This window comes from Eubalaena glacialis, chromosome 1 (assembly GCF_028564815.1).
Source record: "Eubalaena glacialis isolate mEubGla1 chromosome 1, mEubGla1.1.hap2.+ XY, whole genome shotgun sequence".
NCBI lineage: Eukaryota > Metazoa > Chordata > Mammalia > Artiodactyla > Balaenidae > Eubalaena > Eubalaena glacialis.
In genome coordinates this window covers 61,932,710-61,946,102 of record NC_083716.1, presented here as the reverse complement: position 1 = coordinate 61,946,102, position 13,393 = coordinate 61,932,710, and the positions used below count along the sequence as shown (strand labels likewise).

Below are 13,393 nucleotides of genomic sequence, written 5' to 3'. Positions count from 1 at the left end.
AATTAGACAATATCTTGAGACAAATGAAAACAAAAACACAACATGCCACACAGATGGGATGCAGTGAAAGCAGTGCTAAGAGGAAGTTTATAGTTATAAAAGAACTCAAATCAACAACCTAACTTTATATCTTAAGAAACTAGAAAAAGAAGAACAAACTAAACTCACAGCTAAAGGAAGGAAATAATGAAGATTAGAGCAGAGATAAATGAAATAGAGAATAGAAAAACAATATTTAAAAAATCAATTAAACAGAGTTGGTTTGTTTAAAAGATCAACAAAATTGACAAAACATTAGTTAGATTAACTAAGAAAAAAGAGAAAAGATGCAAATAACTAAAATCAGAAATGAAAGAGGGTATATTACAACCTATGCCACAGAAATAAAGAGGACTATAAGAGAACACTATGAACAATTGTACATCAGCAAATTGGATAACTTAGAAGAAATGCATAAATGCCTGGAAACACACAAATTATCAAGACTGGATTGTGCAGAAGTAGAAAATCTGAACAGATCTATAACTAGTAAGGAAATTGAATTAGTAATCAGAAACTTCTGCACAAAGAAAAGCCCAGGATTAGATGACTTCACTGGAGAACTCTACCAAACATTTAAAGAAGAATTAACATCAATCCCCCTCAAACTCTTACAAAAAAACTGAAGAGGAGGAAACATTCCCAAACTCATTTTATGAGGCCAGCTTTACCCTAATATTAAAGTCAGACAAAGACAATACAAGAAAACTACAGACCAATACCCCTGATGAATAATGATGCAGAAATCCTCAACAAAACACTAGCAAACTGAATTCAACAACACATTAAAAGGACTGTACACCATGACCCAGTGGGATTTATTCCTGGAATGCAAGGATGATTTGACACAAGAAAACCAACCAATGTAATATACCATATTAACAGAATAAAGGTCAAACAAGTGTACTGCGGAGTGTCTCAAGAGCTACCATGGCAAAAGAAAACCCCAAACAGGTGGGAAGAACTGCCCAACCAACTCTTCTCCCTACTCCAGATCTCCCAAGTTTCATCAAGTATAGAAGCTCCAGTTAGGGTGTCTATTTTTATCTACCTTACATATTAAACTTCAATTTGAATTTCATCCAGAAGCAATGAGGAACTGCTGAAGGATGTTAGGCAGGAGAGTGACATGATCAAATTTGTGTTTTACAAAGGTAACTGGCAACAGTGTCAGGAACTGCAGACACTGGAACCAGAGAGGTTAGTTAGGTGGCTACTGTAGTCTTCCAGATGAAGAGATCAAGGGGGCCTAGACTGCAGCCAAACAGATGTAGAGAGGGGTCATATTTTAGGAGTAATCACACTAGGATTTAGTGCCTGACTGAACATGGTGAAGTGAGGAGTTGAAGATGATTCTGAATTACTAACAAGCTTGATAACTAGGTGGCTAGCAATCCCATTAAGCAAGACAAGAAAACACTGTGTAAAAATGATTTTCTAGAAAAAAGGTAGGGAATTGGTTTTGGCTGTGCTAATGGGACAGTGTTCTTGCCAATAAACATCACGTGTTTCAGTGAATAGGCGTTTAATAAAATTAACGTTTTGCATTTGGCAACTGCTAGCCAAAAGGAAACAGATAAGCACTAAATTGAGAGCCAGAATGATGGTATCATAAGATGCCAGGCTCCTGATCTGAAATAAGACCCCACAGAAGTCACTGCATGAGTAGAGCCTTGGTCACCTATCCATGATTCATTCTAGTAAAGTTATAAGAAATGACAGGACAAAGTACCATATTTGGCCAGAGGTCAGATCTCAAGCACTGACAATACAGGGAAGCAGTGAAGGAACCTCAAAATGCTTCCGAGTGGCAAATAATAGTCATTTAGCTCAATTATTTCTCTTTATAAGCCAAGCAGAGCCACTCTTAGATCCTTACCAAAACAACTATGTGAAAGGCAGCCTAGTAAACATACTATCAAGACTGAGGAATACAGAATAACAGCTAAAAGAACTATGGTTAAGGAAGCCAGACGCCTGAACCTGTTTAGTATAGGTACCTAGATACGTTATGGCATAGTAATTAAAGTTCAAAAGAAGAGCCATGGCTTAATAATGTTGAATATATATTAGTTCCTAAGATAATGACTATGAGAAAGCATTCATCAACATGAATTAAAAAAAATTTTTTTTAAGTTCAACGGCTTAACTGAATAGAGGCAAACACCATAAAAAGTTCAGGATATAAATCTCCTGACAGGGTTTCCCTGGTGGCTCAGTGGTTCAGAATCTGCCTGCCAATGCAGGGGACACGGGTTCAATTCCTGGTCTGGTAAGATCCCACATGCCACGGAGCAACTAAGCCCGTGTGCCACAACTACTGAGCTTGCGCTCTAGAGCCCACGAGCCACAACTACTGAGCCCGCATGCCACAACTACCGAAGCCCACGCACCTAGAGCCCGTGCTCCGCAACAAGAGAAGCCACCGCAATGAGAAGCCCGAGCACCGCAACGAAGAGTAGCCCCTGCTCACCACAACTAGAGAAAGCCCGCGCGCAGCAACGAAGACCCAACACAGCCAAAAATAAATTAATTAAAAAAAAAATCTCCTAACACTGAATGAACTGTGGACTATTATACATCACTGTTGTCAGAATGACATTAAAAGTCACACATATCAAAGCAAAATAAGCAAAAGAGCCTTACCTTTCCCAGGTTTATATTTGAGATTGAAAGGCTGATTCTGCCAGATATAGGGGACCAGCATAGGTGCAAACTGGGTCATTATCTTCTCAATGTACTTTTGAAGAATCTCTCTGTGTTCTTCTGGGTCCGTTGGTTCCTCTGGTATCAGGAACAGGCGGTATTCTACAGTGTCTTCCACTGTAGCAAACTTCATATTTTCCTCCATTCTTCTTTGAAAGCTACATTTAAAGTTTCAATAATATAAACCATATAGAATAATGTAGAAGTAATATCCCATTCCCTGAACTATGCTAGGCAATTCCATTAACGTTGTTTCCCAAAATTCAGTTATCCCCATACCATCAACATGATTTTTGCCTTGACCACATACCAACTATAATAACATTTATTTAACATTCTTTTTTTCTTTTTTATTTAACATTCTTTTAATGACATTGTTATACTTACGATTAAAGGAACTTTTGGTATAATACAATAAATGGAAATACAGTACCACATTCTCAAATTAACTAATAAGTATGTAAGAATAAAATAAAAACTGTTTGCCCTTGCACTAGCAGTGGTGTGTATAACACACTTTTAGAAACACTGCAATAACATCTTTTGAAACACTATCACAAGTCCCAGTTCCGCCAGTAGTCCCAGTTGTGTTATTCTGGGCATTTCACTTTCTTCCTGGGGCTTTTTCCTTAATTGTAGAATGAGACTGTTACTGTATCATCTCTATAATCCGTCCCTAGTTTAAATTTTTGTTATTTAAATTTTCTGAAAAGCAATCTCCCTTACTCTGCAGAATTAAATCTCTCCCATTGTATGGCATAGAGGAATTCAAAACTACAAAACATTCATGCCCTATCATTTCACCCCCAAATAATCTGCCCATGGCTCTTGATCCTACAACTATCTATCCTAAATCTTCCCCCTTCTCAGGTCTCAAAGGGTATATAGCTTTGGTATATTAGGACGTGGTAAATAACTATTTTCTAAGGGTTCCCCTTACAAACAAAAGTACTAGCTCACTATTGCTTCCAGGTGAGGCTTGGTAAAGGAAGACACTGTTTTGGATTATCTACTTTACGGCTGCAATTCGATTTTTAGACTTGTTTTTCTAACGGACTAGTAAAACGAGGTCGAGAGGAACTTGCATCTTCTATCCAGACACTCATTCGCTACTTTCTGTCCAAATCATCATTTGGCCTTTTAACCCAGGTAGACAGATGCTAACTACCCACCCACCCATAATGCCAAACACACCTTATTATGAAGAACTTAGTGTCAGGACTAGAAGGGGCTTTGAGATCACTCAGGCTAACTCCACACTGTACATATGAGAAAACCGGGAGCACAGCAAGAGAAGCAACCAAGCAGCAGAGGCCTGACTTGGAGTCTAGGGTTTTTTACTCAGACTAGGCGCTCTCCTTCATCCAACAAAATGAAGCCAATTCCGCTTACGGTTCTAGGGCCTGGGCCTCTCCGGCAAGTCTCTGCTGTGGCAGCTTTCCTCAGTCGCCTCTCCTACCACGTGAGCTGGTCGGGAGCTGCCAGTAGCAGCCAAAGCCTGGCTCAGACTGGGTCCACACGCTCGTCTGGGACCAGAAGCCAGAAGAAACTGAAAGTCAGAAACCGGCTCAGCCTCGGAACCCCGGGCGTCGTCCCTGTTGCGCGTCGGCGGGAGCATTAGGCGGGTGCCCGTGTGCCTTCATCACTTCCGGCTCCACGGGGAAGCAAGGAGGGCGGAAGACTAGGGAGGTGGGGATCCTGGGGGAGTGACGGCCCGGAGTCTAAGAGACGGGGCCGGAAGGTGGCGGGAGGGGGCCGAACCGGAGCCGGCGGGAGGGCCAGGCCCAGAAGCCCCCAACCTGGCTTACCCGCCCCGGCCGCGCCTGAGGAGGAAGAGGAGGATGATCTCCAGATACACTCGGAAGGCGGTGCCACAGAACTTAAAGCTGTGAGTGGACTGCTCAGCCACCCCAGCCCGGCCCAGGCCGAGGCGGGCCGCAGGCGCTCTGGGGACCCTCCCTGACCAGTCCCTTGCTCCTTTTTCCTTTCCCAGGGCGAGGGAAAGAAAATTTTCTTCGGAATTCTCTCCTCCCAGCCTTGCCGGACGTTGCCCCTTCTACCTCCATCTCCAGCTAAGGGCGTGTTACCTGTGCTGTCCCAGGACTTGGCCCTCTTGGTTTGCACTTCTTGAGCTCGGGGACTGGGTTTCCTAAGGCATTTTGTAGTTTCCGCAGTGCTTCGTGCCCCAGTGTCAATGACCATTGACAACTCGTGAAGCTATTAATAGCTGAGTGCTACAATGAAGTTGAATACGTCTAGTGCCAAGCACAGTGCAAAGCTGCTTACATGCATTAGCTCACTTAATCCTGTCAATAAGGAGACCAGATAGGAACTATTATTTTGCACTTTCTACAGATAAAGATCCCAGACTTAAAGATTGTAGCATGCCAAAGATCACACAGCCAGAAGGTGGTGGAGCTGAAGTACAAACCTGCTGTCAATCTGGTTTTGAAGCTTGTGGTCATAACCATTACACATACTGCCTCCCCACCTCTGCAATTTAGTGTCAGAATCCTTGAGGATCAGTTTTGCTTTTGAGACTTTAGACAGCAAATATTTCCTGCTTAAAGACCCACCTCCCACCCCTAGTGAAGTGTTATAATGTAGGAAGTAATGATAATGTCATTCATTTATTAATGCTTTACACTTTCAAAAAGACTTTCACATCTTGATTCTCTTAACAACTCTGTAAGATGGGTATGATTATCTTTAGTTTTTCAGCAGATGAAATATCAGAAAGGTACACATCTTAAGATTATATAACCAATAGGTTTTGAGCTTGGGTTTTTCAACCCCAAGTACCAATTTTTTTCCTCCACTAAACTATGTAATTTTAGCAACCATACATTTATTAATTAAATATTAACTATACAGGGTAATTAACAGGCATGGTATCTTCAGTCACATCTGGGTTTCTGTTTAGACTCTTTCCTAGCCTTGTTAATTTTAGGCAAATTACTAAATCTTTGAGCCTTCATTTCTGTAATATAGGAATAAGACCTTATCTAAAAGCATACCTAAAGTGATGGCATAGGGCTTGACACATAGTAGGTCCTCGGTAAATGGTAATTTCCTTGTCCCTTCCCACCTTTACTTGGTACAATAGCCATACAAACAAAGTCAGTCTATGATCTTTCCTTGCCTTTCAGAAGCTTATTATCTACTAAATAATAGGATAGGACACAGAAGCAATTCAGTTAATAGGCTTTTTAGGAACTAGGAAGAAGAAAGTCATTTACCAATAAAGGGAACAGGGCTTAGCCAAAAATCTGCTTTTATAATTAATTCTGACTATTCTGAGAGTGAAAAAAAAATACCATTTATGGAAAAAACTGTTGATAGCACTTATTGGGCCAGAATTATTGACCCAGTATGGTTATGTTACGTGTTCTCTATTGTTGACTTGATACTCCCTAAAGATAACTCTCCCAAAAGATGATTCTCTAGAAGTGTCAGAATAATGTGAATAATGATGATAATGAAGATTATATGCATCTAAATAACAGTATATTAAAAGTAATTTTTACTTTAGGTGTTATGATAATTTGCTTTGAAGAAGTAATTTTAGTTTTCTCCCTAATAGTTCCAAATTGTAGATATTGAAAAGAGGTTGGGATAAAATATACAGCTTAACATTTTAAAAATGGTAAATCTCAAGCACAAATGTATAGTGAATAATATAATGACCTACCCATCACCTACATTAAACAGTTATCAAAATTTTAATATATTTGCTTCATCTTTCATCTATATATTTTTTGCAGCCTGTCTGTCTTCTGTGAAATAAGGAAGGAAAACCCCAAACACTATCATTTCACTCCATATACTTCATTATGCATTTCTAAAAATTATAGACATTTTCTTATGTAACCACAAAGCTAAATTTAATATTTCTTTGGTATTATCTAATTGTCACTTCATAACCAAATTTCTCTGACAGACTAAAATATGTTTTAAGTTTCTATTTCATAGCTGGAATCCACATTTCTGATCCCTGCCACTGTCTCAAAGACAAGCTTTTGGTTGTAAAATCATTGAATGAGAGAAGTACAAATAGCTCTACACAAATCCAGCCCCACCATTTGAAAAATAATTTAAAGTACAAGCTCTGCTGACTAGGTCTTTATCTTTATATACAAAAATGGTACAATTTACTAAAATCTCAAACTATTCATTTGCTCTGAGAAGCCTCAAACAAACTACTTGGATTTGAATCCTGGCTCCATTACTTACTAGCCATATGACCTTAAGCAGGTTACTTAATCCCTCTATGCCTCACTTTCCTTTCCTGTGAAACAAGAGTATTAGATTTATAATATACATTTGCATATTAAAAGCCCTGGGAAGACCTCTTGTAAAGAAACCTGTGTAACTTTGTTTAACCTATCATGTTATTTGACTACAGAGTTTTGTGGGGAAGGAAAGTCTATTGTAGATGATTAGGACTGGAACATATAATAATTGACCCCATAGTTTATTCTAATGCACATGTTGAACTCTCTAGAACAGTACTGTCCTATAGAAATACAATACAAAACACATATATAATTTAAAATTTTCAGGTAGTCACATTAAAAAAATAGTAGAAACAGGTGAAATTAACTTTTTTACCTCTTTATTTTGAAATAATTATGGACTCACAGGAAGTTACAAAAATAGTACATAGTCCCATGAACCCTTCACCCAGATTCCCCCAATGATGACAACTTACGTAACTATAATATAATTTCAAAGCCAGGAAACAGACATTGGTACAGTACTGTTAACTAGGCTATAAACCTTATTCAGTTTTCATCAATTTTTATATCCACTCCTTTGTATATATGTATATATAGTTCTATGCAATTTGGTCTCATTTATAGATGTATGTAACCACCGGTACAATAGAGATACAGAGCTGTTCCATCACCACCAAGAAACATCCTTATATATCCCTTTACAGTCACATCCATTCCTTTCTCCATACCCTGGAACCACGAATCTTTTCTCCACCTCTATAGTTTTGTCATTTGTGAATGTAATATAAATGGAATCATATAGTATATGTAACCTTTTGAGACTGGCTTTTTTCACTAAATATGATGCCCTTGAAATCCATCCAAGTTGTTGCATGTATCAGTTCACTCCTTTTTTATGCTAAATCATATTCCGTTGTGTAGATATACCAAAGTTTAACTATTCAGCTGTCAAAGAACATTTCAGTTGTTCCAAACTTTTTCAATTATAAATAAAGCTGCTGTGAACGTTTGTGTACAGTTTTTTGTGTGAACATAAATTTTCATTTCTCTGGGATCAATGCCCAAGAGTGCAATGGCTAGGTCTCATGATAAACACACGTGTTTAGTTTTATAAGAAACTGAAATTATTCCAGAGTGGCTGCACCATTTTACATTCCTGCCAGCAATGTATGAGAAATCCAGTTTCTCCATATCCTTATCTGCATTTAGTGTTATCACCATATTTTATCTTAGCTGTTCTAATAGGTGTGTGGTTATACCTTATTATATTTTCAATTTGCAGTGAAATTAATTTTAAGAATATATTTTGTTTAACCCAAATATATCCAGAATATTATCATTTTAACATGTAATCAAGATAAAATAATTAATGATACATTGTACATTCTTGTTGTACTAAGACTTCGAAATCCTGTGTGTTTTACACTTAAAGTGCATCTCATTTCCAACTGACCACATTTTAACTGCTAGTGATTAATGGCTGCTGTATTGGACAGTGCAGTTCCAGAACAGCAAGAAGTAGGCGACTAACTTGTAGATCAAGTTACTGAAAAGTATATATTTTTTCTTTACAGGAAATATAACTTTGTTTTTCTCTTTCACAGGAAAGGAATAACAAAACATGCTCTTAATCATCATCCCCTTCCAGAGCAGCTGGATGCAATCTCCTCTACCAATGACACCCATGAAAAAGACATAAGTTCCCAAAGGTAATAACAAAAAGTGTACTTGTTTGCTTATTGCACTTGATAATGGCAAAAGTTTTGGTTTTTTGCCTTAGGATTGGTATCAAGCCTTGTACTAATGAAACAAAACAAGAATTTTTATCACATTTTTTCAATACCATTCAACTTTCATTCTGGAACAGCTAATGGAAACACACTTATTTTTATAACCTTTGAAAAGCAGTATTATGAAGTAGTTAAAAGCAGAGACTCAAAAAAAAAAACAAAAAAAAACAAAGCAGAGACTCAGGAGGAATCCACACAGATCTGATTTTTAATCCTGGTTTTGTCATCTATTAGCTGAATAATATTGGGCAAGTTACTTACCTGGTAATAGTATCTCTTAAAGGGTGTTGTGAATATAAATGAGGTAAAATACAGTAAATGCTGAGTAAATATTAGCTGCAGTTATTATTTTAAGAAATAGAGGATACGGTAACTTCACAGAGGGTTCTGAGAAGCAATGTGGTATCATAGAAAAATTACAGTCATAAAACCTAGTTTCAACACCTAGTACTAAATCTCAGACTCTTTGTCTTAAAAAAGGGGTTGAGTTCTGCATCACCAGGTTGTTGTGAGGATAAAATGGGGTTAATATCTGTGAAAGTGCTTGGTAAACTAAAAGTGCCATACAAGTTCACATACTATTCTGTGTGAATTCCTAGACATTTCTGAAATGTCTTTAGTTCTCAAGGGTAGATATTATAAGTGGAATGTTAAAGTATTCATTGTAAACTAAGACTAGAATTATTTAGAATGGCTGCCATCAATTCTGTAGGAGTTAGGTCCGACTTTACTATGATGCTTACATTTCAAGTCCTTCATTTATTTTTGCCTCTGTGGATATATTTCTACACATGCTTATCACCTAATAGATTGCTGAGTAGTTAATGCTGCAGAAACTTGAGGAAATATAAGAATTTTTCTGTTTTCTCTTCTCCTTCCAAATTGTGCATTTAGTGAGTCTGACATCACACAAGAATCACCTTTTACATCAGCTGACACTGGGAATTCAAGGTCTGCTTTTCCAAGTTATACAGGCACAGGGATCTCTACTGAAGGCAGCTCGGACTTCTCCTGGGGATATGGTGTGAGTTTTATGTTATTGGTCTGATGGAGTGCTTGGGAGACTGTTCTGGGAGTTAGCATTTGTCAGTTTGGTCAGTATATTTCATGCCTTCCCTCTCCTACATTGTTTATTTTTAATTTAATTTTATTTTTTTTGGCCGTGCCACGTGGCATGCGGGACCTTAGTTCCCCATCCAGGGATCGAACCTGCGCCCCCTGCAGTGGAAGCACGAAGTCTTAACCACTGGACCACCAGGGAAGTCCCTCCTACATTGTTTATTTACCCTTTAAAATAGCTGTAAAGAAGCATCAGCTTCACCCTCTTTCAGTATTGCTCTGTTTTATGGATGTAGTAGTTGATCCTTAGAGATGCTTAGTGTATGGCTTAAACACTTGCAGGTTGGTATGGATCTGGGCCCTGGATCTACTCCTTCTGCTGTGCTCAGTCCACTAGTGTGTCTCTCCACTACTAATATTACCTTGTTTAAAATGTTTTTGAAAGTTTATTACTAAGCCATATAGACTGGGAAAATGTTTATGATATATTATTAAATGAAAAAAAGCACGTTAAAAATAATATGTATAGTGTAGTTCTAATTTTATTTTACACATATTTTTGCTTATATATACTAGAAAAAAAGACTAAAGATATTTACCTAAAATGTTACTCATTTATTAATTGGGTGTTGAGATAATGAGATTTATTTATTTATTCATTCATGACTATCTGCCATTATAAGTATTATTTTTAAAAGACCAACAACCTTAAAAGAAAATTTAAAAAACAAATTTTATGCATGTTTCTCACCTGATGCAATAGGTATTTTTATTTCTGTATCCTCTTTCAATCTATATTTAATTTGGCCTAGCTATAGTCATGGTGTACATACAACACTGTGCTCTGTTTTTTCACTTACTGTTATTTTGTAAGCACTCTTCCACAATACTGACTTTATACAATATTATTGTTAGCAACCTGCTTTCTTTACAAAAAGCTTGCTAATTGTTACAACCTTTTTGTCACCATGAGTTATTTTCTAGTCATTTTAAGTTGGATGTATATATAGTTGCCTTACATAGTTGTACGATATATGTGCATCCTGGTCTGCTTCTTCATTCACCATTATTTCATATAGACATTTTCTTTTACTACTTCCATACTTGTCAATTTGAATAGTTATATATAGTTATATAGCATTTCCTTGTTTTAATATATTATATCATAATTTAGTAATTTCATTATTATCTGATACTTGGGTTTTCAGTTTTTATTTATTCAACAAATATTTATTGAGCGCATTTGTTGTCAGACACTGTATTTGGGAATATGGGGTGAATGAGACTTACATGATTCAATAGTCTAATGAGGGAGATTGACAAAAGCAAATGAACAAAATAACTACAAAAGGTGATAAGTACTCTAAGGAAGACAACAGGGAGCTGAAATAGAACTCTATAAGGGGGATTCACTTTAGGTAGGGTTATCATGTAGGGTAGATCTGAGACTTGAAGACTGAAGAGTTAACCACGTGAAGAATGAGGAAAAGAGCTTCCAGCAGGTAACCAGCAGCATCTGCAAAGGCCCTAAGGAGGAAGAGATCTTCATGTTTCCAAGAGAAAGTGTTTGGTATGTTCTTGGAACTGGAAAAAGGTCAGGGTGGTTGAAGGATGGTGTACCAGGGGAGAAAGCGCTAATGAGACTGGAGAGGTAGGCAGCACTAGATCTTGTAAGGCGTTGTAGGCCATGGTAAAGAATTTAAATTTCATCCCTACGTAATGATTTAATTAATTTGATGACTTATTGTGAGGTTTTAGTGTACTGACTATATATTTCCATCAGTTGTCTCTATATTGTAATTAGTATCTCTTTATAAGTTATGAATGTCATACAAATGTTTCCCATTTCCCTGCTTTCCTTTTGGTATTTATTGTGTAACAGATTTTTTTTTAAAAGTTCAAATATAACCATTTTACTTTTGACCTTAATTTCTTTACTAGTCAGGATTTTATCTTTAGAAAGATGGAATATTATAATATTCTTCTTCATAGCTTTTTAATAGAATTTTGCATGTTTAACTTTTTAACTCACCAGACTTTTAAAATAGTATATGGTGTGAGGATAATTAAGTTCTTTTACTGTTGAACCTACTTTGTTTGAACCATTTTTCTACATTTGACTTAATATCATAGGGTTTTCATGATATTTTAAAAATCTTGGAAAATCTATTAATGTTCATTAAAAAACATGTATTGTATTTGTGTCCTCTTTGCTCTTTCAGATAAATTTTATTTTCCCTTGTATGAAATTTTATAAAATATTCATGAGGGATTTAATTGATATTGCATTATAACATTATATTAAATTAGGTGCAGGGAGAACTAAAATTTATTGAATATTTAATAGATGCTAGGCTCTGTACTAATCACTTTATAGATACATTTCAGTCATTTTGTACCTTAACTGAACTTAGTGTTCTATCTAGAAATATAGTTTATTTAGATCTTCCTTTAATTTAATCTGCTTTATCATTTCATTATTTAGAGTAGATCTCTTGTTGTAAGATACAACTGATATTAAAATTGAACTTAGTATTTAATTATACATTTTCCTTGCTTTTGAACTTAGGTGCTTTTGAGTTATCACTGGTATATAGGAATACAGTTTTCCCCCCAATTTAACTAATGGCCTACTACTTTGCCAAATATATTTATAATCATGCTGGCGTTTATATTCTTAGGTTTATTTCTTTTAAAATATTGTTTTAAAATTAACAAAGTTATTATAATGATGTGAAGGAAGACTTTCCTTTTTTATTCTAATTATATCTATTATTTAAAGTTTTATAGTCAACAGTCATAAAAATATCTAACCCAGTTCTATTCTATTTTAGTTTTATGTACTTTGGATTGATATTTTTTTAAATAATCAAATAAGGTTTATTCTAGGAATACAAAGATGGGTCAATATCTGTAAATGTATTAATATGTTTAACATCAGTGAATTAAAGGAAAAAATATGATCAAGCCAATAGATGTTAAAAAGATACTTGATAAAATTCAAAAACCATTCCTTATAAAAATTCTCAATTAGATAGGGAAGGAAACCCTTGAAACTTGATAATGACTATTTGCCAGCTGAATATCAGTTTAAATGGCAAAACACTAAAGCTATTTCAGTTACAGCAAGGAACCAGACAGGGATTCTCTATTTATAAATTTAATTGATTCCTTTGCTAACTTTGTACATTTTAATTTTTACATAAAGCTTGTCATTATACACTCTATCCAGGGCTATTTGTTTTTCCACTTAACACTATCAATATATTTTGAAGAATATATTACATTATAGTATAGTATATTATGTATATTATATTATAGTATATTCAAATATATTATATATATTATTAAAAAACTAACTGCTTTGTTCTTTGATGGCTGCATAGCCATTGCTATTACAAAAAAGTGCTGCATTTATGACCCTGTACATATATTATTTTACATATACATGAACATATCTGAGGATAAATTTCTAGAGGTGGAATGCTGCTCAAAAGATACATACTTTTGTAATTTTGAAAGTTGTTACCAAATTGACCTCTGTAAAAGTTATTACAATCT

At 35.9% G+C, this 13,393-nt stretch overlaps 2 protein-coding genes across 10 annotated transcripts in view; one reads left to right on the top strand and one right to left on the bottom strand.

Annotated features, from left to right (window-relative positions):
- The window catches only part of ECD (ecdysoneless cell cycle regulator), a 42,656-nt gene extending 38,314 nt beyond the window's left edge, over positions 1-4,342 (bottom strand). For 3 of the 4 annotated variants that reach the window (XM_061180873.1, XM_061180899.1, XM_061180889.1), the window contains exons 1-2: positions 4,138-4,342; positions 2,686-2,903 (exon numbers count right to left, since the gene is read on the bottom strand). In XM_061180873.1, coding sequence (XP_061036856.1) covers positions 2,686-2,890 — 205 coding nt within the window. In that variant the 5' untranslated portion in view covers positions 2,891-2,903; positions 4,138-4,342. Of the gene's footprint in view, positions 1-2,685; positions 2,904-3,939; positions 4,118-4,137 lie in introns of those variants that run through there. The other variant, XM_061180880.1, reaches the window with a different exon arrangement.
- A 109-nt stretch (positions 4,343-4,451) lies between these two features.
- Positions 4,452-13,393, top strand: part of FAM149B1 (family with sequence similarity 149 member B1) — a 62,129-nt gene continuing 53,187 nt past the window's right edge. For 5 of the 6 annotated variants that reach the window (XM_061180779.1, XM_061180809.1, XM_061180790.1 and 2 more), the window contains exons 1-3: positions 4,452-4,633; positions 8,588-8,692; positions 9,668-9,797. In XM_061180779.1, coding sequence (XP_061036762.1) covers positions 4,587-4,633; positions 8,588-8,692; positions 9,668-9,797 — 282 coding nt within the window. In that variant the 5' untranslated portion in view covers positions 4,452-4,586. Of the gene's footprint in view, positions 4,634-8,587; positions 8,693-9,667; positions 9,798-13,393 lie in introns of those variants that run through there. The other variant, XM_061180818.1, reaches the window with a different exon arrangement.